Raw genomic sequence first — 25,317 nt, 5'->3', positions numbered from 1 at the left:
GTGGGAGACCCTGGGTTCAATCCCTGGATCAGAAAGAACCCCTGGAGAAGGGAATATATATATGGACTGAGCATGCACACGCATGCACACACACACACACGTGTGTGTGCTCAGTCGCTTCAGTTGTGTCTGACTCTTTGTGACCCTTTGCACTATAGCCCACCAGGCTTCTCTGTCCATGAGATTCTCCAGGCAAGAATACTAGAGTGGTTTGTTATGCCCTCCTCCAGGACATCTTTCCAACCCAGGGATCAAATCCACATCTGTGTTTCCTGCATTGCAAATGGGTTCTTTACCCACTAAGCCACTTGGAAAGCCTGTATGTGTATTGTGTGTGTGTGTGTGTGTATACATATATATATATACACACACATATCTGTGTGTATACATACATGTATATATACATATATATATATGTATATACATATACGTATGTATGTATATATATATATATGGATAAGCCTTTTTCTTCTCTCTCTATCTTCTTTTCTTCTCTCTCTTGATTTAATTTTTTCTGTGAGTTAAGTAGCAGAATGTTTTGGCAGGGTCACTAATTGTCATTCTCTGGGGGTGATTTTGTGATCACTGATCTGGCCCATTCATTTGTCCTTAAGGTCACTCTTCCTTCTGATTTATCTTGCTCACTTGTATTATTTTCAACTCTTAGTTTAACAGAATAAAAATCCTCTTCATTTTGAAAGTTTCTCTCCCCCACCAGAACAGAGGAATATTTCTGCACATCCTTTCCCCCCACCCCTTCTGCCAGCTTCAGTACATGAGAGCAAATGAGTGAATAAAGTCTGCAGAAAAATTCAAAGCAGTAGTGGTAAAAATCAAGTCTTATTTTAGTTTTGGAAACTTCTGCCGATAGAAAAAATTGCTAAGCAAGACATTTCTGAGGGGCAGAAACAGCTAGGAATTTGAAGTGAGAAGGCTTGGTTCTGGTCTCAACCCTGCAGACTGGTAACTGGTAACCTCTCTCACTGATAACCTCATCTGTCAACAAGCAGATCAAATGAGCTGGCTCTCTAAGACTCAGTTCTAACCTTCAGTGATTCTAAGTCCTGCACTTGCTGATTTCTTGGCTTCGCATCTTGGTCACAGTACACCCCATTTCCTGCCTTCCTGAGAAGCAGCTCAGTCCCTGCCCACAGCATAGAGGCCCCGTTCCTCGCACGGCCGTTGGCCCTGACCTTGGCTAGTCACCTCGTGCTCTCTGGGGCTTCTTTGGCCAGTCAGCCATGGGGAGGGTGGAGATGGCTGGCTGCTTCCTGCCTGTCTCAGAGGGGTTGTAAAGGCCAGCACAATTCTACGAAAGATGAATTCCTCCAAGGAAGATCCCACCTGAGTAAGATATTTCAATACTTCAGCTGTAATTATTGCTGTAACATTCAGGAGTCATGAGAGATGGGAAGAGAAGGAACAGGCATAAGAGTGCCTTGTATTCATGGTAATAGAGTAGAAACAGGCCTTCAAAGCCATCTAGGGACCCACTCATTTACAGATACAGGCATGGAAACTGATCAAGTTCAAGTGGAGAACTCCAGGTCATAAGCCTAATAATGTGATGCAGTTGGAGTTGGAGCCTGAATCCCCTGGCTTTCAGCCCAGGGTCCTTCCTCTCTTCTACATCAAAACAGAGGTCCTGGAACTCTTGGTTTCCAAATCCTTCAATGTGATGCCTCTGGAAACTGCACATGCATGCAAGGCCTCTTCTTGATTCTGTGAAGAAAGACTCCCCAGTAAAGTTACTCAGTGCAGGCAACTTGTGAACCCTGGTCAGACAAAAACACCCAACAATCAGATGATCCTCAAAAACCCACTTTCCCCTCCCAGTTCCCACGTCCTCAGAGGACTAGAGTCAGTCTGCTTGGAGAAAACTTGGCAGCCTGCTGGGACCAGGGAGCACAGAGAAACCCCAAAGACTTGTCTCTGATAGAGTCAGTCTGGCTTTCTTCTCCTGGTCAGAGTACCGGGAATAGCAGCCAGAAATATCTCCCTAATGAGAAAAGCCTGAGACTCAGGTTGGAGATGGAGGGACAGTGGGATCTGCTAGCTTTGCCCTCATCTTGTTCGTTATCACATTCAACCCAGATGTCTAGCTTTTGATATCTGGCCTTTTGCATTAGGATATCTGTTATAATTTCATTTATTTCATTTATACATAGTAATTAGGCACTAACTGTTATATATGTGGGGCTTTGTAGTATGTAAGAGGGAGCCAGAGGGGGCTTAGGATTTCAGAGCATTTGTCTTTTGAGGGGGTTCACGATTCCTTCCTGTAATTATGTACAGGACTTGGAGGCATTTTTCTTGGGAAGGGGTCTTTAACGTTTATCAAATCTGTTACCCTGTCACAGTTGGGAACCACGGTAGTGGGTGTGCACTAGAGCTCTGCCTCAGGTACCTGCTCTCCTGGTCAGCATCCTCATCCCGCCCATTGAGTTGAAACCACAGATGACTGAGGGTGGACAGGTGGGGCAGGTCTGGTGTCCCCGGAACCCCAGGAAGCTGGACCTGGCTGCTCAAGTCCAGGCCCTGCTCCTGTGGATTCTGCCTCCATTGTTATGTCTTCCTGCAAGTCCTCACATGGCACCTGTGGCCCTGGGCCTCAGTGAGCCCTGGAGAGGCCACAGGGACATGTGGCCACCTCCCAGACCTAGAGGACCCTTTCATTCAGCACTGCAGGTCCTTGTGATTTCAGTGCTCCCACTAGGGACCTTCCCAAGTGGCCCTAGTGGTAAAGAACCTGCCTGCCAATGCAGGAGACATAAGAGATGCAGGTTCGAACCCTGGGTGGGTAAGATCCCCTGGAGGAGGGCATGGCAGGAAATGGCAGCCCACTCCAGTATTCTTGCCTGGAGAGTCCCATGGACAGAGGAGTCCGGCGGGCTCCAGGAGTCATGGGGTTGCAAAAAGTCGGACATTACTGAAGTGACTTAACACGCTCTAGGGGTCAGGTTTCAGAAGTTTCTGTTGGCTCTCTTAAAAGTCCTACCCTCCTCACTGCCCTAAGGGACCCCGTGGCCTCTGAGTGGCTGTCTGAGGATGACCAAGGTTATGTGGTTCTCTCACTGTGCCCAGGTAATATCTGGCGTCCCCTCTCTGTTCCCGTCCGTGAAAATGATTTTGGAGGATTGCCTGGCAAATGCCTCCAGTGAGAACTGTGGTGTGAGGGCAGTGTGCCATTTGATACAGAAATTCAGAAGGTAATCACTGCTAGTTGGTGGGATAGGATGTCAAGCAAACTGTAGTCAGAACGGAGGCTCCAGGGGCCAACCCTGCAAATCAGCACTCTGCTCTCTGCCTGTTGTGTATATTAGCGTGCATGTGACTCACTTGCTACAGATGACATGCTGAGTTCTATTCTTTCTCCCCCTGTAGAGAGAAGACACGGTTCAATGTGTAGACCTTCTCCGTCTCCGGCGTCTCCACCCTCCAATTCCAGGACATCACTAGTACAGGTGAAAACGAAAACCTGTCTCAGCGGCCATAACTCTGCCAGCAGCTCCTCAAAGCCATTCAAAACGCCCAAAGACAATCTACTTACCTCCAGCAGCAAACAGCACACAATCTTTTCAGCGAAGGGATCAAGGGACAAACCATGGTGAGTGTCGGGTGGGTGCTGGCGGCTGGCTGACTATTCTCGCTGCTTGCCCCCTAACCACAGGAAGCAGTGCTTACTCATTGTCTTTGTTCTGGGCATCGTGTCCAGGAGTTTGGGGAAGTGGGGAGAGAAGGGACAGAAAACCGTCGTGATGGGATAAGAAACCTAAACACTGGAGAGAACCGGGAAGTTTAAAGGACCGTCTGCCTGACAGGGGTTTTTTTTTCCACTCCTGAGAGCTGAGGCAAGTTGTGTCTAAGAAGAGAGTAAACAGAGAAATACTCCTCAGTTATACCGTCACCTCTCAATTTTCTGCCCCAGTGAAGAAAAGTGTTGGTATAAATAATCAAAACCACAGCCAGTCCACCCAGCAGGGAGTGAGGCCAGGACCCTGCTCAGGGCCCAGGAAGGCAGGCCCCCCCACAGAGCCCCCATCACAAGCAGCCTGGTCTCCGCTCCATGAAGTAACTGCCAACAGAGGCAGGTAATTGGGAGCTGACCACAGGAGGAAGAGAGGAAATCCAAAGACAACGTCGCTGCTTTGATGAGATGGGAGAGGGCTGGCTGCAGGTGACTGTGAAAAATCAGAGGCTTTTAATTCACTTTTTTTAATCTCCATCTTTACGGAAAGTCAGTAAAGGTTACCTATGGAATGGACAGATAGGAAACCAAACAGAAAATGAGGACAGGAAGCAGAAGATAAGTATCTTCAAATGCCAAGAGCCCTTAGGGACCGGCTTAGTAGAGCCTCCAGCCTTATCTCGCTGGCCTTGTGAAGGCAGACGAGGTGTAAGTATGGAGATGGTTCATCTATGTGTTTAAAAAGGAAACAGTCTTCTGTTCATTCATGCTAGTTAATTACACTTACGCTCATAGCGGGAAAGCTGTGGACGAAAGTCATCAGTTGGTTTGTCACTGCACGTGGGAAATTATGATGACTTTGTAAAGAGCTAATTGTGCCAGATCAACTGAGGAGCCTCTCACGACAGAGAGGAAGGGTTCAGACGTGGCTGTCAAGAAGGGGAGTCACCTGTCATACAGCCGGGGTTCACAGCCAGTGTTTGCTGTCTTCTGAATGTTAGGATCTCCATGCTGTAGGATGTGACTGTAACTGGTTAGGGAAGACCTAGCCTGTGAGTGATACTGGTGGCCTCTGGGCCTGCCTGCTGGTCGCATGAGTGTCCCTCTTTTGGTTACCTCGGAGAGCACCTGAAAGTTTGTTTGCCAAGGTGTCATCTGGTGTCCCTGATGTAAGTGCTTCCTGAATCACTGCCTGCATACAGATCTCACCTGGTGACCTTGGGCAAGTGGCTAGATCTTGGCATGCCTCAGTTTTCCTCATGTGTAAATGAAGAATGCGGTTGATGATATCTCTGTCCCACGAGATTTTGTCTGTCCCTGTGAGGATGGCTTCCCTTGTGGCTCAGCTGGTAAAGAATCCACCTACAATGCAGGAGACCTGGGATCGATCCCTGGGGTGGGAAGATCCCCTGGAGAGTGGAAAAAGGAAAGGCTTCCCACTCCAGTATTCTTGCCTGAAGAATTCTATGGACTGTGTAGTCCATGGGGTCGCAAAGAGTCAGACATGATTAAGTGACTTTCACTTTCATGAGGATGTAGTAATCTAAGTGTTTTAAAAGCAGCAAGTGTGATGTCTGGGGCAGGGCACATCAATAAATATTTGATGATCATGTTATCATTATCATTATTGTCACATGTGCCAAAGGACAGAACTCCTATAACTCCTCAACCAGGTTGAGAAGCAAAATCTCCTGGTAAAAGTAGAGAAATGGTTCTTCAGACTCAGACTGAAGTTGAAAATGGAAAAAGATAAGCTTTGATTCAGAGCCTAGAAATGAGCTCTAGAACAACCAAATGAGGGAAACTGGGACAAGGCTCATGGGGAGTAAGTTGGGAGGAGACTTGGGGGGGTCACAGATCACAGTGTGAATGCTGTAGGTGATAAACATGGTCCCGAAGGGCGAGACACAGCCCCAAGAATTCTCCTAGGAAACAAGGGTTCAGGGGGACCACTGGGGTTAGATCAGCCACCATGTTTGGGTCATACCAACTAGCCTGCACTTACTAAGCCCTGCTCTGGGCAAGGCCCCTTCAGCGAGAGACAGAAGATGGTTTTGGGAGAATCTGAAAATACTAGACAGGGTCCAAAGAAAGGCAATCAAAAGGATTGCAAGGAGAGAAATAGCCATTCTGAGAAAAGGACTCCAAAAGCTACAGCACTGACCTTGTGTGAAGAGCAGAAAGGTCCTGGGTGACCTACCTGACTGCAAGTAGGTGGATATTCCAGAAAGATCAAGGGATGCAGGACCAGTGAGGCTGAGCGTTGATTGCAGCAGCCTCCTCACTGCTCTCATCTCTGGTCAGTCCGTCCCCTGCCCACCAACGCCAGCGAGGTGTATCGGAGGGCTGGGAATAGTTGATTTGGTGGCTTCCAGGGCCTACCTCAGTTCAGGAAGGCTTCCCTAGAGGGCTGTGTGGAAGAAGCACTGGCCAGCAGACAAGAAAAGCCAGTTTAAGTCCCAGCTTGGCCACTAACATTATGCATGACCCTGAACAAGTCACTTAACTTCTTTAAGTCTTATTTTCAGGCCTGAATATTTTGTCATTTTTAATTCACACTCCTCAAAACTTCTCCAAGTTTCTTAATTGTCTACTGAGTTTGAGTTAGAATCTCAGCCCAGTGGGTGCCTGAAGTGGGGAGAAAGCAGAAGCAGGGCTGAGTCCCCTTTAAAAGCCAAACACCTACATCTAGAAGGTTTATCTATAAACACCCTCTACAAACTATCTGCAAACCCCTTAATCCAGTCGTGATCATTCGATACTATCCCCTTACTCTAGCTTCCCCACCATGTCTTCCCTTGGTCCCTTTACCTAAAACATCCATCCATCTTTATTCAATTTAACATTTAATGAGCACCTACTGTAACACTATGTCCCAGCTCTGTAACAGTCCATAAGGATGTACAGGGCTTATCACCTGTGGCACATTTGTGCAAGCTAAAAATAAGCCTGGATACAGCCCTGGACCAGAGAGCACAATTGGCTAATGACCATCATCCCTTTCTCACTTCCTCAGCCTGACATCTAATGCAGTGCACGACCTGCACAACTGTACACTGTGCTTTGGTGACACGAAATTAAATAAGACACACTGTCCTAGGAAGCCAGTAAAAGGAAGCACACGCCAACACAGAGTACAGTGTGATAGGAGCTCAGACTTGGGTGGCACAGAGGAAGGGCACCTAACCCAGGCCGAGGACTCAGAAAAGGTTTTTCAGAAGAGGTCACACTTGAGCTGAATTTGAAGGATAAATAGGAATTAAACTAAACAAAGAAACTGGACTAGAATGATAAATCTTATATGGATATAGATATGTATGTGTGTATATATATATGTACACGCACATTCAGATATAAATCTAACAATATATTTTTAACCACAATTTTTTTAATCCTTTTTTTTTTTTTTTTAAGAGAAAATGGGGATGGTGTCCTAGGCAAAGGAGACAGAACATACAGACGTACTTGCTTGTCAGGAGAGGCAGGTGATGAAACTGAATAGGTGACTGAGGGCCAGATTATAAAATTCCTCTGTATGAGCTAACTTCGGGAATTTGCACTTCACCCTGAAAGCTGCATGGAGCTGTGGGAGGAGTGGTTTTAAGGTGTTGTGAGACCCCCGTGGAAGCAGTATGAAGGTGGCTTGAGGGGCCACTTGGGAAGCAGCCACAACAGTGAAAATGCTTTTGTATGACCCGGGTGGGGCGTGATGACAGCCTGGACCCAGACGGCAGTAGTGGACGTGTGCGGAAGCGACCAGGTGGGAGATACCGAGGAAAGCTCCACAGGACTTTGGGGCTGGCTGTGTTAGGGCTTGTAGTACAAAGGAAGAGTTTAGGGTAATGTTCCTGGCTTGAATAGCTGAGTGACTGGTCCTGCCACTTCCTCAAGAGGAGGACAGAAAGGACCAGAGTCTAGGGTGGGGAGGAAAGGAGGAGTTCAGCTAGGGAGTCAGTGGAGTTTGAAGTATCTGAGAAACATCTGCGTGGAGATGTCTGCTGGGTATTGAGTGTCTGGAACCAGAGATTGGGAAAGAAGCCTGGGCTGGGAATGGGGATTTGAGAGTTGTCAGCGTAGATGTGGGCACTGAAGCAGTGATACAGATGGGATTTCCCTAGCAGTAACAGAGCTTGAGAAGAGCAGGGGCCAAGGGCAGGGCCCACGAGAATGGGGGCTGGGTAGGGGGGTGGGGGGTGGGCAGGCTTCCCTTCTCTCCTGGCTCAACACTCACTGCTTTTCACTGCCTATCCCAGGGACCACCTTCTTCTCAAAGCCTTTCTCTCTCATTCTGTCTCTTGTTACCAGCCACTTGATATACTGGCATCTCCTTTTAATCCCCGCCGCACTTCATTTTTCCCTTACCCATGCCTCTGTGATGTTGTAGATGAGACCTCTGTATTCCTTCTGCTCCGTGATAATTGTAGGGCCTTTTATATAGCAGCTTCTCACACTCAGCAAACACAGCACCCTTGTCAGTAAATATTTGTTGAACTGAATGAAATGGATCTGACCATTGGAAAGGATCATAAGATTTCCATTCCTGGAGACAGTTAACCCTTTATCTAGAATTGTCTAGAATGGCACTATCCAATCATGTATAATGTGTACCACACATGTAATTTGAAATTTTCTAGTATCCATGCTGAAAAAAGTGACAAGAAATAAGTGAAATTAATTTTGAACGTTTTATTAAACCTAATATAACCACAGTATTGTCAATATATAATCAGTGAGAGAGTTCATTTTTTTTTTCCAAAATCTTCAAAACCCTGTGTGTGTTTTACACTTAGAGCATATCTCAATTTGTACACTAAAATTTCATTGGAAATACTTGCTCCATATTTAGATTGCATTTTAATAGACAGTGATTATAAAATAGATTTGTGTACCCAAGTTGTTCCAAAATATAATTACAACATTTTCTAATAACTGAATCAAGTACCTATTTTTAAATTGTGAATTAACGTTAAATAAAAGTTAACATCAGAACCTCAGCCACATCTTAAGCCCCTCCCCTCTAGTTCATCTTAAGTGCTCTATCAGATAGCACAGACCTGGACACCTGCGCCAGGTGACCCTGGGTGGGTCCCTCTGGTTCTTTGATTTACAGGTGTGTGAGGGTGACTCCTGCGATCTCTTTAATGTTATGCTTCCTGACAGGAGTTGCTAAATTCCCAGATGGAAGGAGCCCTCCTGCTTTCTCATATTCACCTGCTGCTCCTGGGGGTGCCGTGGGACCAGAGCCGGAGGACCCAGTTTTGTCATGCAGAGAATCCCCTGCCTGAGCTCTGTTCCCTGCTTCCATGAGCTCTGCATCGAATGGCCAAAGTGTAAGCTGTGCCTGCAGGTGGGGGCCGTGGCATTTAGATGAGGTTAACAGCAGGTTAGGGACGCCCTTTTCCAAGTAGCTCAAATTCACTTATCTGGCCATACAACACCACTCCTAAGTTCAGGCCCACCTCCTGCCATCTCACATAAGATTAAATGGTCCATGGGCTTGTTGTTTTCTCCCTGCTGTGCCTGGAGAGGTTAAAAAGTAACTGCATTAGAAGAGAGGAGGACACGGGGCATCCCTGAGCTATCAGCTTTGTTCCCTCTGCCCACAGCACTCAGGATTTGCCCAGCACCCAGGCACTCAGAGCCCCTCTCCTCTAGTTCACCAGTGGGGACCACCCCTGGGAAATCCAGAGGCCAGAGAATATCCTGCCTGAAGTCCACAGAGCCCATAAAGGTGGAGGAAAGTGAGTAAAGGGGTTTTGTTCCCAGGTGGAAGTTAAGAGGGAATTCTGACTAGTTGGCTCTTATGCCTGTGTTCTGCCAGGGGACCAGCTTCTTGTGTCTGACTTTTCCACCTGCTGCCGCTTCAGCCTCCGTGGTCCAGCTTGATGGGCCGATGGGGGAGTGCAAATTTGCAAAGCCACTGATGTGGGTGGGAGCAGGGAGGAGGTTTTCCTCCCCTGCCTGGCTTGTTGCCTTCTCTTTGGGCCTTATCAACCCACTCATGTGTGCTGAATGCTAAATGTGCTCAGCTATTAAAAATGCAGGAGATGAGTCTGCTGCTCCAGAAGGAAAATGAGCCAGAGCAAAAGAAAAATCAGCAGGCTTTCGGTTTCCCTGCATGTGCCTGGCAGCGGGCGGGGGAAGGCCCCCCTCCTCAAGGAGGCAGGGCTCCTGTGGGTGCTTAGGATGGGAGGCGTGTCCTCCTGGGCAGTGAGGGCTGCGGGCTAGGAGCACTGTGGAAGCTCTGTGGAGCAGGAAGTGATAACTGAGAGGCTCTGCCAGGCGCCCTGGGAGAAAGGCGGCTGGCTTATTGCTCTTGCTTGGCATTGGTGTGAACTAGGGGCAAGACCATAGCTCAGTACTGATAGCTCCCACAGGACGTAGGGAGTCATCTCAGGATTTGGCTGAGGCTGGAGAATTCTAGAGACTCAAAGGACTGCAGGCCCTCCAGGTGACCTGACTCCCCTGACCACCCCAGATCCTACAGCCTGATTCTTGCAGTGGCCCTGCCCTGCTCAGAACTCTTCAATGGCTCTCGGGTGTTTGACCGCAGAAGTTTAACCCCTTTGGAGGTAGAAACATGGTCTGGCATTTCCCCACTTGTCTAACTGCTACTGCCAGTGTTTTAACCTCTTCGTTTCATATTCCAGGTGTTGCGATCTCACTGAAGCTCCTCAGCATGCCTCCATCTGTTAGCGTGTGCTGTTTTACCTAACAGCAGCAGCAGCCTCCTTGCCTGTCCCTTTTTGTTGTTCAGTTGCTAAGTCGTGTTGGTCTCTTTGGAACCCCATGGACTGCATGCAGCACACCAGGCTTTTCTGTCCTTTACCATGTCCCAGAGTTTGCTCAAACTCATGTCTATTAAGTCTGTGATGCCTGTCCCTACATATGCTTAAAATCCCTGCATGAGTATTGCTTCCTCCATGAAGCCTTCCCAGACTTTTTATACAGATTGAGATGCTCCTTCTTCTAAGCTCTCATTAACACTCAATTTGCCAATATAAGAGCTACCATCATACATGGTACTTATTTGCATCTTTAGGGACTCCTAGTGCTCCTTTTGGAGAAGCCAATGGCACCCCACTCCAGTACTCTTGCCTGGAAAATCCCATGGATGGAGGAGCCTGGTAGGTTGCAGTCCATGGGGTCGCTAAGAGTCAGACACGACTGAGCGACTTCACTTTCACTTTTCACTTTCATGCACTGGAGAAGGAAATGGCAACCCACTCCAGTGTTCTTACCTGGAGAATCCCAGGGACGGGGGAGCCTGGTGGGCTGCCATCTCTGGGGTTGCACAGAGTCGGACACGACTGAAGCAACTTAGCAGCAGCAGCAGCAGCAGTGCTCCTTTGCCCCAAGCTGCATCCCCATTTTTTAGCATGGAATCTGGCATCCAGCAGATGTTCCATAAATGAATATATGATATATGAGTGAGCGAATGAAGGAGTCTCTGAAACTCGAACTGCTCCTTTGTCTTCTTTTTCCTCACAGAGACTTTTCTGATGCTAAAGGAAACAGCAAGTATAAATAATGATCTTTTGAGTTCTTGAAGAGAAATCAGGGTGCCATGTGCCATTGTGGAATTCTTTTTCCCTGTTACAATTATTAGAGTTAGGAATGGAGAACTAGGTCCTAAGTGAAAAAAAGGAAAAACCCTCTGTGCTCTGGCAAGAAGGGAAAGGTAATTTCTTTTAAGTTAGAGGCAACAATTATAATCATACCAACAACACAACCGCTGCATGTCATGTCCCAGGATGTTATAAAGAACACCCTGATCAAAAGGGAAGTGAAGAGGTGGCATGGTGTTCCACAGAAGTCCCTCCGTGGACTCCTGCTTACAGATTCAGCCCCTCGCACAAGAGATGGGTTGGGGGGGACATTGGAGGCCAGTTTTTGCCCCTGGTGGTGCAGGTGTGGGTGCCGTGCAAGAAGGAGTGCGGCAGAGGACGAGGGGCAGAAAGCAGGTGCCTAAAGAAGTTGATGCAGGTTACTGTGATGAGCCACAGAAGAAAGAGTAGAAAGAGAAAGGGCAAGTGGGTATGAGGATGGAAGGAGGGGCAGGTTAAAAGATGCATAATATGTCCAGAGGGTATAATATCTCTGCCAGGACAGAAAATTAACCATCTAAGTGCTGCCTGTTCCCTCAGTTTCAGAAGAACAATGGACAGCCCCTTGGGTGTAAATTCAACTTATCTTGTCCAGTTACAGAAGTGCTCAAAATTAGGGGCTAGGTGGGATTTCTCTGGCAATCCAGTGGTTAAGACTTGGTGCTTTCACTGCAGGGGATGAGGGTTCAATCCTTAGGGAACTAAGATCCTCCATGCCATGCAGTGTGGCCAAAAATAAATGAATAAATGTTAATAGGGATTAGAATCTAAGGAGGAAAATATACTCTAGGACAACTGGGGAGGGTAAAGAAATGATATGTTGCGGGGGTGGAGGGGGGAGAGGCTGAGCCAAGAAGGCTAGTAACCGTGGGCCTTCGCATCTGCAGAGGACATTGTCAGTTTTAGATGCCTTCATGGGCATTCGTGGCTTTGTGCTACTCCGTTTTGAGCCTCCAGGCTGCTCGGTGATGAGATGAGGAAACAGAAGTCCAAGGTAATGAAGAGTTGGGCCTGAGATGACGCACACAGAGCTGGACAGGGGTGGAGCTGGAGCTATGCTAAAGAGCCCTGCCCTTAGAGCACCCTGAAGTCAAGCCCCCTTGCCACCCTTCACTTTGCTGAATTAGTGTCCTGGGCCAACCTTTCTAAGCCTTAGGTTCCTCATCTATAAACTGTGGGTGAGGACGAAACATGACCTCCCGTGCGTGGGCACAGCCTACCACCCAGCGCCTAGCAGTGCTCAGTGTGTGCATGGCAAGGGTGAGTGAGGTGCTGTGTGTAAGGGATGGGGGGAGGTCAGCACCCCCCCCATCTTTGTCATCTCAGTGGCTCCTCTACCAAGAATAGAAGCAGCTGGAGGCTGGTCCTTTCCTGAAGCATTTGTACTGGTGTAGAGCTGGTCCGCGTTGTGTTGTGTTATATGATTTAACTTTCGTTGCAAAGATTGACTCATTCATCAAACATTGATTGGGCCAAGCGCTAAATAGTATATATATATCTGGGATAACTGGAGTGATGAATACATTTGGTTCAAGCCCCTGTCCTCAGGTAGCTCATGGTCTGGCCAGGTCCCAGGGTCACAGAACTAAAACCTTGCTCTTTGATGTGATAAGTGTGGCAGAAACACCAAGGAAGGCAGAGCCAGCGCTGAGAGAGGAGAGGACCCGACAACCGGATGAAGGCAGATGGGGGCGTGTTCACCCCGAGGAGGAAGGCGGGCCCAGCAGCAGAAGGAACCGCCCACCCGCCGCAAGGCCCAGAGCCAGGCAGACAGACGCACAGTGTTCAAGGAGCAGAGCTCCTGGAGGCTGTGGGAGAAGGTACCAAGGGCGGGAGCCGTGTGGGGCCAGCTGCGAGGGTGGACTTGGTCCGCTGGGCAGTGGGTAGCCCTCAAAGCCCTCTAAGCAGCAGGATAGCAGGGTCGGATTTGCACTGGTGGAGACAACTTGAGCACAGGGAGCGGCTAGATGGAAGGTCTGATGATAGGATTTTGATCCAGATTCTGGCAAGCAGTGAGGACAGTGATGACATTGAAGTAACGCAGAAAGGAGATTGTTGATAGCGTAGAATTTTTTTAAAAACACAAACTGTATTTAATTGGGGGCTAAGCATCTCCTGAGTTTGCTATAGATCAGTGTGAAGACTCAACTCTTGAAGGTTTAAACAAAATGTGCTTGCCGTTCTGGATGGAGGTGGTTTGGTGTGGGACTGCCTGCCCAGTGCTGGATTCCAACACGGAGAAGGAGGAGTAGGAAAGACGCTTTCTGGGGAAGTGCCCCTGCGAAGGAAGCTGGGAGTAGAGGCTGGAGCGCTGACAGTAGCCAGGGATGCTATGCTCAGAACAAGCTTCCTGAAAGCAAAGGCTGGGGGCCTGGGCCCTGGTCCCTGCTCCCCTCCTTCCCTGGCAAGGGCACGGAAGATGTTCTTTGAAAGTCCTGTCTCTCCAAGTCAGTGTTGGCCGCAGGGCTTGAGCCAGGCCGTGACCGTGGTGATGTGCTGTCTTGTGGAAGGCCCGGCAGGGGCAGGCTGGACGGCTTTTAGCTCCAGCAGCGGGAGCTGGTGACCTCTGGCGGCTGCAGGCGGAAGCGCGCCCACTGGCCGCTCCTGAGCAAAGCCTGGCTGCTCTGGGGGCTCCATTCCGCCCTGCAGTAGTGCTCCCTTCAGAATCCACCTGATTCCTGATCTCTTCCATCTCAGATCCTGCCCTCAAAGGCCCTTGATACCGTCCATGCCTTGCTGTGAATTTTACTAGGTACTCATTTTCATTGTGAGGCTCCTCATTCTCATACATAGCAGGGAAGGCACTGAGCAGGTATGGTTGTTTGATCTGGGCTTGTCTTAAATTTCTCTGGGACTTATCACCTAAGGCAGCACCCCTGCAGGCAGGCCGGTCTCCAGTGCACTCCGGAGACAGCCTGTCCAGCTTTGTGTACCCTACATGCCAGGACTCTGTTTTCCCTTCGTTATCTTCCTCTTTCCTCTGCTGATTTTTCCCATGATCTTGGAGCATCACGACTCCCCAGGAATGTCAGCACATTACGTGCCTGTTGATCTCTCATTGGGTCCGGAGACTACCTCCTAAGCTCCTTGCCTTGGGAACCCCTGCTTAACAGAAGTGCCAGAGACACTAACAGAGGCTCATGCTGGGACTTCTTGCTTCTAGGGAATCTGGAGCAGCCTAGAAAGGGGCACATGCAGTTTTTCCGGAGGAAGAAATTTTAGGGCCATCACAGAGATCCCCATTGCCTCACACACTTCAGGGTTGCAGAAGACAACATGTTCGTATGAGAGGAGACTGGAGTTCCTCTCACTCTTGTACAATATGTATCCATGTGGGAACTTTTACCACTAGTCCAGGCTTGGGCAGTACCTAGGAGACTGGGTTGGAGAAAGTAGGTGGGATTGCAAAGCGGGACCAAGGGCTCCTGGAAAGGGATCAAGTCTGCAAAGGCTTCTTACTCAGTTCTGTCTTTTCCCTTTGCCACCCCAGGGAAATGGTCCTCCACTCTGGGTGAATATGGAGGGCTAGTTGCTCCCACTCAACTTCTTTTCCTGCCTTTTCCTCCTCCTCATCCAATCCCTCTCTCCATTGTGGGACCAGAAGACTCAAAGAGGACAAAAAGTTCTGACAGTGACAATGACTTGCACACAGACATCTACCCCAGAAGCATCAGGGTCCGTGGGAGTGGTGTCTCTCCTTCTTGTTTTAGCTACAGTTTATTGAGGGTCAACTATTTGCCCAGGGACTAAGCTAAGCACTTTATATATATTATTTCAGTTAATCACTTCAGATATCTATCATAATCTTCATTTTACTGATAAGGAAATTGAGGCCTGAGTTCAGTTCAGTTCAGTTCAGTCGCTCAGTCGTGTCCGACTCTTTGCGACCCCATGAATCGCAGCACGCCAGGCCTCCCTGTCCATCACCAACTCCCGGAGTTCACTCAAACTCACATCCATCGAGTCAGTGATGCCATCCAGCCATCTCGTCCTCTGTCGTCCCCTTCTCCTCCTGCCCCCAATCCCTCCCAGCATCAAAGTCTTTTCCAATGAGTCAGCTCTTCGCATGAAGTGGCCAAAGTACTGGAGTTTCAGCTTTAGCATCATTCCTTCCAAAGAAATCCCAGGGCTGATCTCCTTCAAAATGGACTGGTTGGATCTCCTTGCAGTCCAAGGGACTCTCAAGAGTCTTCTCCAACACCACAGTTCAAAAGCATCAGTTCTTTGGCGCTCAGCCTTCTTCACAGTCCAACTCTCACATCCATACATGACTACTGGAAAAACCATAGCCTTGACTAGACGGACCTTTGTCAGCAAAGTAATGTCTCTGCTTTTGAATATGCTATCTAGGTTGGTCATAACTTTTCTTCCAAGGAGTAAGCGTCTTTTAATTTCATGGCTGCAGTCACCATCTGCAGTGATTTTGGAGCCCCCCAAAATAAAATCTGACACTGTTTCCATTGTTTCCCCATCTATTTCCCATGAGGTGATGGGACCGGATGCCATGATCTTCGTTTTCTGAATGTTAAGCTTTAACCCAACTTTTTCACTCTCCTCTTTCACTTTCATCAAGAGGCTTTTTAGTTCCTCTTCACTTTCTGCCATAAGGGTGGTGTTATCTGCATATCTGATAGTGAAGTCACTCAGTAGTGTCCGACTCTTTGCAACCCTGTGGACTGTATCCTACCAGGCTTCTCTGTCCATGGTATTCTCCAGGCAAGAATACTGGAGTGGGTTACCATTTGCTTCTCCAGGGGATCTTCCCAACCCAGGGATCGAAGCCGGATCTCCCGCATTGGAGGCAGACGCTTTAACCTCTGAGCCACCAGGGAAGCATTTCTCCCAGCAGTCTTGATTCCAGCTTGTGTTTCTTCCAGTACAGCGTTTCTCATGATGTACTCTACATATAAGTTAAATAAGCAGGGTGACAATATACAGCCTTGACGTACTCCTTTTCCTATTTGGAACCAGTCTGTTGTTCCATGTCCAGTTCTAACTGCTGCTTCCTGACCTGCATACAGATTTCTCAAGAGGCAGGGCAGGTGGTCTGGTATTCCCATCTCTTTCAGAATTTTCCACAGTTTATTGTGATCCACACAGTCAAAGGCTTTCGCAGAGTCAATAAAGCAGAAATAGATGTTTTTCTGGAACTCTCTTGCTTTTTCCATGATCCAGCGGATGTTGGTAATTTGATCTCTGGTTCCTCTGCCTTTTCGAAAACCAGCTTGAACATCAGGAAGTTCACGGTTCATATATTGCTGAAGCCTGGCTTGGAGAATTTTGAGCATTACTTTACTAGCATGTGAGATGAGTGCAATTGTGAGGTAGTTTGAACATTCTTTGGCATTGCCTTTCTTTGAGATTGGAATGAAAACTGACCTTTTCCAGTCCTGTGGCCACTGCTGAGTTTTCCAAATTTGCTGACATATTGAGTGCAGCACTTTCACAGCATCATCTTTCAGGATTTGAAATAGCGCCACTGGAATTCCATCACCTTCACTAGCTTTGTTCATAGTGATGCTTTCTAAGGCCCACTTGACTTCCCATTCCAGGATGTCTGGCTCTAGATGAGTGATCACACCATCGTGATTATCTGGGTCATGAAGATCTTTTTTGTACAGTTCTTCTGTGTATTCTTGCCACCTCTTCTTAATATCTTCTGCTTCTGTTAGGTCCAGACCATTTCTGTCCTTTATCGAGCCCATCTTTGCATGAAATGTTCCCTTGGTATCTCTAATTTTCTTGAAGAGATCTCTAGTCTTTCCCATTCTGTTCTTTTCCTCTATTTCTTTGCATTGATCGCTGAAGAAGGCTTTCTTATCTCTTCTTGCTATTCTTTGGAACTCTGCATTCAGATGCTTGAGTAGTGAGGTTTTGAGATGAACCAGGCAGGGCAGCCTCATATACCTGACTGGGCATTGCCCTCGAGGATGTCCCAATGAGGTGGCAAGGAGGCACAAAAGCCAGCTTTCCAGGCCGCTACCCTTCTTCTAATGCCCACAGAATTCAGATGGCTTTCCCACCAGAATTCATCTAGCAATAGAAAAAGCAGGATTCATATCTAGGTTTGTCTGATTTCAAAGCCTGTGTTCCTAACCATTATTGTAAACTCTCTTGCAACACCCTCCGCGTTCTGTGACTTGATTAGAATGGTGATAAGGCACAGATGCCCAGTTCAGCCCTACTTGTCCTCCCTGATTTGATCTCACTTGCCTCTGGCCACATTTACAATTTGTCAAAGTCAGCTTGTTCATTTCTCCCCACCTCCTAAGGGAAAATCCCACATCATTCTTCCCAACGACTAATCTGCTCTGCCCTCAACTGATGGACAAGGTGTCGGCCCATCACCCAAGTCACTGAGGAAGACGTTTTAATCTTCTTGGCCAGCAGTGGGTGCCTCTGAGTTCCACTAGGTTCTGTTCTGCCCCAGCACAAAATCTTACTAACCAATCTTTTCTCACCTCGGCTGCTAGGGTCCCTCATCCCCACCAGCTGTGTGGTCTGACCACATTTTTCCAGCTTACGGAGGGTGTGTTATGTGCAAGGGCCTCCAAAACGGCAGAGGCCAGGAGAAATTATGCCTGGTGCTTCCTCTCTGCCCACCAGGCCTTGACACTCAGCCACCAAATAATATTAAATTAATCTGGTAGATTTCCTTATATCCTGTGCTCTGTAGTTGACTACCCTGTTTTCTTTTTTGCTTAAGGTATTTACAAATTGGCTTTCTGAAAGTTTTCCCAGTCTTTTTCTAGATTGAAAAAAAATACTATGTATTCATGCACCAGGGTTTATTTAGCTCCTCCTGTGTCTGTTATACCACGGCAAGACTTTATAGCTCTGTTATGTAGGCTGATTCTTAGTGATTGCCTGACTTTCAGACTTCAGAAATGTCCCACCTATTTCTTCAATTTAAAAAATCTAAATATGACATCATGTCCTGATAGCAACCCCCAAAATGCATCCAAGAGAACCAAATAGAATTCCTTCTCTGCAGACCTTTTGAAATAGGGTTAGTTCCTGGTGGCTCAGACGGTAAAGCGTCTGCCTGCAATGTGGGAGACCCGGGTTCGATTCCTGGGTTGGGAAGATCCCCTGGAGAAGGAAATGGCAATCCACTCCAGCACTCTTGCCTGGAAAATCCCATGGACGGAGGAGCCTGATAGGCTACAGTCCATGGGGTCGCAAAGAGTCGGACATGACTAAGCGATTTCACTTCACTTCCTCTTGACTGGGGATGACTTACCTACCGTCCCTGCTTGGAAGACAAGAGGCTGGGTGAGATGACCCTTTCAAGGATTGGCCAGTAAATCAGAGATCCTCAGAATTCTGCCAGGCCAGAAGCACAGGTTCATGGGTCTTTGTTGAAGGACTTGGTGAGAAGAAATAGACAGCTGAGAGCTCTCATTAGACATGTAACCCACAGCACAAATACCCTATGTCCTCAGGCTCCTGCCTGTCAAATCCATCTTTCCCCTGTGCTGCTAAGTGGAGCAGGGCTGGCAATGATTTCTGCAGGCCTAAAGATTTTCTAAACCATTCTTACAAGGCTTATCTGTTGATGATGAAAGGATAAATCATGATTACCAAGAAAGCAGAGCTGGCAGGAGAGCAGCTGGCCCTGTGATATGCTGGTGGCCCTTGAAATGGCATGAGAAGATTCTCCACCTCTGCTCTTTTGCAGACATCGCTGGGCAGGGAGAGGAATCTACTCAGGGCCAGGAGAACCATTTTCCTTAAAGTCAGAGGACCCTCCTTGGTCCAGAAAGGTAAATTAGACAGGCCACGTACCCAGGAAGAAGACACAGGCAGCTGAATCAGCACGGGTAGAGCCAGCAAGGAAGGTAAGGGAGGCCTGTTCATGACTGTGGAATCCCTTCTAGGGAGCTGAGACAGAGATGCCAAGATAACAAGGAGATAAGCGCTCCCAGTAGTAGTAGACACAGCAGGGGGACCAGCTGCAGCCCTGAGCTCCCTGAAAGAGTTCATCCCAAGTGAACAAAACAGGCATTATGAAAGCAGCAGGGAAAGAATGGGGACTTGTCCTTCCCTTTCAAACATTGCTCCTCAAAGAAAGGACATAGTGAACTGATAAATGTACCTGATTGTAAGACCTGGGGAAGTGTGTAAGTGCACACCTTAAGACTGAAAGGGAAGGAACTTGAGGGGCTTTGGTTAACCTTAGGGAGAGCCAAGCAAACAGACTGATAAGTTGCTTAGTCAGTCATCTGGGTATTGCCACCCCTCCACCCTACCCAACTCCTAGCACGAAGGTGTTGGAGAGCCTATGATTTGACACAGAAAAGGGAAGAGATGCCCAAACTGTGACAGCAGGGATCAGAATCTTTTGACTTCTTTCCAGGTGAAAAAAAGGTGAACCTGTTATTCAGGGTCTGTTGCCTAGGGCTGGAACACTGTGTTTATTGCCTGGGAGAGGTGATGGCAAAGGAGTGAGGGGAGTGAGGAAAAGGGGACAGTGAGAGAAAGGAGAAGATAGTCCTGAGATGACAGTGCCCAGGCAGTTGCCCTCCTCACACATGCAGGGGTCTGTATGTATATGAAACGAACTGGGGCTCTCTATAGAGTCTTATGTTAGCCAGGACTGAGAAAAGATGGAAACTTTGGAGCTGGTTTTCAAAATTGTGAGCCACCACCTTGCAATCATTTCCCTCTTTGTTCATCCATTTGGGATCTGGGGGCTGTTGCCAATAGGAATGAAGAAAGGAGACTGAATGGCTGGACTGATGGCTGGCATTTATGCTGGGATGAGACTGGTAAGGTTAACTAGGAAGGATCTGCACTTCTCTCTCTCTTTTTGCTCTCTCATTTCCTCGGAGGATGTATTCGACCCTTCCCATCATCACTGAGCTGACTGCCTCCCAGACTTCTCTTAATTCCCAGCAGAAGTACCATCTCAGCTCAGACAAGAAGCAGGTTGCCTTGAAGGGAAAGCTGAGAGCCTTTGGGGAAAGAAGGGATGATACAGAGAAAAGGATCAGGGATCGTCCTCAGGCTCTCCTCTCTGTCTATAGCCCTTCTCCATTAGCTAGCGGACAACCTTGGCGTTCCTATCCCATCAACTCAATCTCCCTTCTCTTTCTGCTGCCAAGTGGCAACTTACATGACTTCAGGGGTATTTACTTAGTGGCTCTGTTCCTTACTGACTCATCTGGTCTTTAGAGCTCTTTGAAACATTCTTGATCAGATTTTCTTCACTAACTTCTCCCCATTCCAATCCCAGAGGACCGCATATCAGTCTTCCCTTCTTTTTACTGATGGGTGTTAGTTTCACATCCTGTCTCTGGGCACTGGGGTTGAAGTCCAGCTGGAGTTCTGGAAATGCTGGCAGTAGAGGGTGTGAGTGGACCATGCTCACATAGTGGCTGCTGCTGCTGCTGCTACTGCTAAGTTGCTTCAGTCGTGTCGGACTCTGTGCGACCCCATAGACGGCAGCCCACCGGGCTCTGCCGTCCCTGTGATTCTCCAGGCAAGAACACTGGAGTGGGTTGCCATTTCCTTCTCCAATGCATGAAAGTGAAAAGTGAAAGTGAAGTCACTCAATTGTATCTGACTCTTTGCGACCCCATGGACTGCAGCCCACCAGGCTCCTCCGTCCATGGGATTTTCCAGGCAAGAGTACTGGAGTGGGGTGCCATTGCCTTCTCCATCACGTAGTAGAGAAAATCTCAAATTAGGAGATCAGTCACACACATTTGCCGGCCTGGCATTGTTCCAGTGGCTTGACCTGGTGCACGTGTGCTCACGTGGCTGCCTTATGGGGCTCACTGGAGCTAGACGGTGACTTCAGGGAAGAAACGCAGACTGTGCTATGAGCATCTGAGGACCACTTGACTCCTTTTTTATGTTTATTTCGGTTGGTACAGTTGCTCTGGATCATCCTATCCTGATATCATCTCGTTCTGTTAAGCTCATGAGTACTCAGCATGTCACTTAGACCCATCCCGAGACAAGAGTGGATCTGAAACGTGAAGGTCGTCGTTTCCTTTTCTGAGCTCCCTTGGCTTCACAGGGAAGTATATGGGAGGAGGCCACTCACGTGCTAGAGAATCTTCTCACCTGGCTACACGTCCATGTGTGCTTGTCAACACTTGAAGCTTCCCTTTGTTTCTAAAGAAGTAGAAGTCAACAGGTTAGAACAAGGGTGACAAATGAATCAACAAGAGCTTTTTAAGCAGGTTCTTATATTTTTTTTAAAATCAGGGTATTGGAGAATAAGCTACATGAGTTTTATAATTTGTGGGATTTTTTTCCCCCAGTTTGTGCATTTAAAATTTTTTAAACTTTGGTGAAACACACATAACAAAATTTCCCATCTTAACCATGTTTAATGTATAGTTCAGGGGTGTTAAGTGTAAAAAGGCTTGCAGAACTGCCACTTAGTACCCACTAAACAACAGCTCCCCTGCAACTACCATCCTACTTTCAGTCTCCATGAACTTGAACTCTAGGCGCCTTGTACAGTTGGAATCATGGAGTTAGTAATCTTTTTGACTTGCTTATTTCATTTAGCATAATGTCATCAACCTTCATCCACGTGTCAGAATTTCCTTCCTTTCTAAGGCTGAGTAGCATTCCACTCTATGTATCTACCACATTTTGTTTATCCATTCATCCATCAGTGGACATTAAGGCTGCTTCCACCTTTTGGCCATTATGAATAATGCTGCTTAGAACATGGTGTACAAATTCCTCTTCACCACCTTGCTTTCTGTAATTTGTACCTTTGAAGGAACGAGCCTGGAAGAATTTAGTATCCCATAGCACTGCGTATTTTACCATTTAGAAGTCAGGTGCAACCCTAATTTCACCAGGCAATCTCTTTTGCAGCTTCTTAGTGTGTTGACTTTTCAAGGGCTTCTTGTGCTGTTCTTCAGCCATAGGATGAGTGCTTTGAGAATTGCCATTAACTAGAAAGTGGTGGCAGTGTAGCTTTATCTCAGTGATTGAGACACTGATCAAAGACAGAACTGTCAGTAACTTGGTATCTTACTTAAAACTGCTGTTGCAGTTTCCCCTTACGTGGGGCTTGAGGTCCCACCCCATGCTTCCCCAGACCAAGAAACCACGTGGTCTTGGGGTGAAGTCTGAGGTTTGGGGGCAGTGTGCTCCGCCACTGAGTGCCTTCTCACTGGCAAAGGCCTATAAATAACATCCGGGATCCTGTTTCAAAGTCAGAAAAGGGGCAAGGGCTAGCAACAACAACAAGGGCTGAGGGGGTTGCTGAAATAATTTCATGAACAAATTGATCAAAGAAATGATCTGTGAATGCATCTTGGAGAAGGGAGAACCAGCCAGCCGTGAGGACAGATAAAACTCCTCCCCTGCAAAACCAGCATGTCTTTCATGCCCTTCATTGTCTGCAGGCATGTCTGAGCCCTAGTTTAGCCCATTTGGCATTCAGAGAGCTAAGTCGTCTACACTCTCAGCTCAGAGATGACTTGAGGGTGCTGAAGTGTTTGCCTTCCACCCTCCTGCAAGGAGGAAAGGGAATCTAGTTCAAGAACCAAAGCAAAGCTTACTCATCTAGTCTCATCCTTTCAGACCCAGAGATGGAGTCCTCCACCGCCCCCTAGACACAGGGTCTTCCAGCGTGAAATGCACAGAAATCAAATGCATATCCATTACAGGAGAAATGGCAGGGAAGCAGGGCTAGAGTGACAGATTCTAAAGAGCAAACATATACCTTTGCGCTCTGTCTTCTTAAAATTCATCCTCTCACCTGCCAGCCTTGAGAATTGCCTATTTACATAACTAGCTGCCTAAAATGGAATATTAGATAATGTTCCATGGCAGCCCATCCCCGGGACATGAGTGATCCAGGAGTCCTCTGACAGCACGGAGCATGGCCCGCTGGCCCACAGCCCTGCCTCCATGTACCGTGAGCCTGTCAGCACTCCGAGCTGAGCAGATGTCAGGCCCGGTCGCCCGGGTGGGAGACTAGCTGAGCAGCGGGGGAGGGGGCGTGATTCAGCACGCGGCTCCATGGCACACCGTCTTCAGGGACAGACTGTACTGCTTCCTGAGCTTCACAGCAGGCACCCTGTTCTGCCCAAGGTGCTGTCTTGGAGACTGCTGACAAAGGGGACTGAGGAATGGGGGAGCGACAGGATCTATGGGGACAACTGATCCAGGAGGTAATCAGTCAGCACTGATGCCATCCCTGGCACCATGCCAACTTCACATCGCCGTCGGTCTTTTCTGAGGCATGCATCTCTCTCCCATCAAAACTGGAATCCTGCTGCTCGCTTATAGGAGGAGTATAAATAAGTGATAAGGAAGTGTCCTGATAACGATAAGCAGGGATATCTTCTCAGCAGACCAGATGTATCAAAGAAGGCAATTGTGTGTGTGTTTGTTCATTTATTTTTCAGTGTTCCGGTTCCCGTAGTCAGTTTAGAGAAAATTCCTAACCTAGTGAAGGCAGATGGTGCCAATGTCAAAATGAACTCTACAGCCACTCCTGCGGTCCCCTCCTGCTCCACCTCATCCTCTGCCGTCTCCACCCCACCTGTCATTAAGCCGGTCTTGATGTCCAAGTCAGTGCCACCTTCCCCAGAGAAGATCTTAAATGGCAAAGGAATTTTGTCTACCACCATAGACAAGAAACACCAAAACGGCACCAAAAACAACAACAAGCCTTACAGGAGACTTTCAGGTACGTGTCTGTGTTCTTTGAGTCTGGCTCATGATCAGACTATAGCCGAGTTGCGTCCAGAACTAGGGAGTGATGTGATCTTATAATTGAGCAGGTCTGTTTCATTTTAAGGGGAACACGGAGTTTACCTACAAACAGGAACTCCCATCTCAAAATGCAGGGGAGAACTGATTCTCTTAATCCCGGGCTAGATTGATGATGGCTGGGCTGAGTTAGCTCAGCACTTAGTAGGAGTTATCCTGGTTTTCCCAAGGCAGGGAGCTCTGCACCCCCACAGCACTCTGTGGATTCGGAGGGCTTTGTCCTTGCTCTGACAGGATAAATCGCCCCTAGATTCTGAAAAGTCTCAGGGCTGCAGACTTGGACAGCCCACTGTGATATCTCCCGGTAGCTCAGGGCAGGCTTGGGGCAGTCACATTGGTGCTGTCTGCCCATCTCCATCCTTTGGTCTCACTGGTTTCCAGGTTCATTCTGTGGTCTGGGGCTACAGATCCCTTTCCCACATAAGCAGACTGGAATTCCCACTTGGGAACACTTAGACTGGCATAGCAGATGGATGCTGAGGGGTCTCTCTGCAATCTACTTGGTTGTCAGAGTAGGCACTCTGGAGGTACCCAGAAAGGTACACATGGCCAGTCCTTAAGTCAGTGGTTGGCCCTTGGGTCCCCCAAGTGGATGGTATTTGCTTTGGGTTTGTTGTGAAAGGAAATCTGGCAGTTTTACTTTCTCCAAAAAATCAAGAAAAGCTATAAATTTTATAACTTCTTCACACACCCTGGCCATTTATTAGATGTTAACCAGAAGAAAGAAAAATATAGTTGACCCTTGAACAACGCAGGGATTAGGGGTGCCAGCCCTCCATGCAGTTGAAAATCCCCATATGATTTCTCGTAGGTCTTCTGTGTATGTGGTTCCTCTGTATTCACAGGTTCAACCAACCTCCAGTCGTGTAGTACTGCAGTATATACTACTGAAAACTATCCGTGCACAGTCCAAACCCAAGTTATTCAAGGGTCCACCATACAGAGAAAACTGCCCTGTGAGAGAGAAGCTGTGTCCCCTGGCATGAACATAATTCCTAAGTGCCCCCAAGAATTGTGGGTCATTTTTATTTTTTACTTTGTATTTATCCATATTTCAGGTTTTCTTTTATGTCTGTAACTTTTAAACAGTTTGGGTCTGAAAAGTACCTTGCGCCCAAAGCATTCAAATGACACAGTTATATTACCCTGAAAATCTCTCCATGCCCTGTTCACCCACTGTCCCACAAGAAAGGCAGAGCCTGGCACTGTCTTTGAGGGTGGGGGCCTCTCTGTGTGGACAGAGCCCCTTGCACCCAGCTCTCTTCC

The 25,317-nt window shown here is 47.8% G+C and overlaps 1 protein-coding gene across 3 annotated transcripts in view; it reads left to right on the top strand.

The window, feature by feature from the left end:
- ATXN7L1 (ataxin 7 like 1) overlaps window positions 1–25,317 on the top strand; it is a 255,392-nt gene that overhangs the window by 203,989 nt on the left and 26,086 nt on the right. For all 3 annotated transcript variants that reach the window (XM_068972931.1, XM_068972930.1, XM_068972929.1), the window contains exons 4-5: window positions 3,385–3,607; window positions 23,685–23,968. In XM_068972931.1, the coding sequence (XP_068829032.1) occupies window positions 3,385–3,607; window positions 23,685–23,968 (507 nt within the window). The remainder of the gene's footprint in view (window positions 1–3,384; window positions 3,608–23,684; window positions 23,969–25,317) is intronic.

This window comes from Capricornis sumatraensis, chromosome 5 (assembly GCF_032405125.1).
Source record: "Capricornis sumatraensis isolate serow.1 chromosome 5, serow.2, whole genome shotgun sequence".
NCBI classification, from domain to species: Eukaryota; Metazoa; Chordata; class Mammalia; order Artiodactyla; family Bovidae; genus Capricornis; species Capricornis sumatraensis.
The sequence above is the reverse complement of the archived record's forward strand: the minus strand, read 5'-3'. Positions and strand labels throughout refer to the sequence as shown.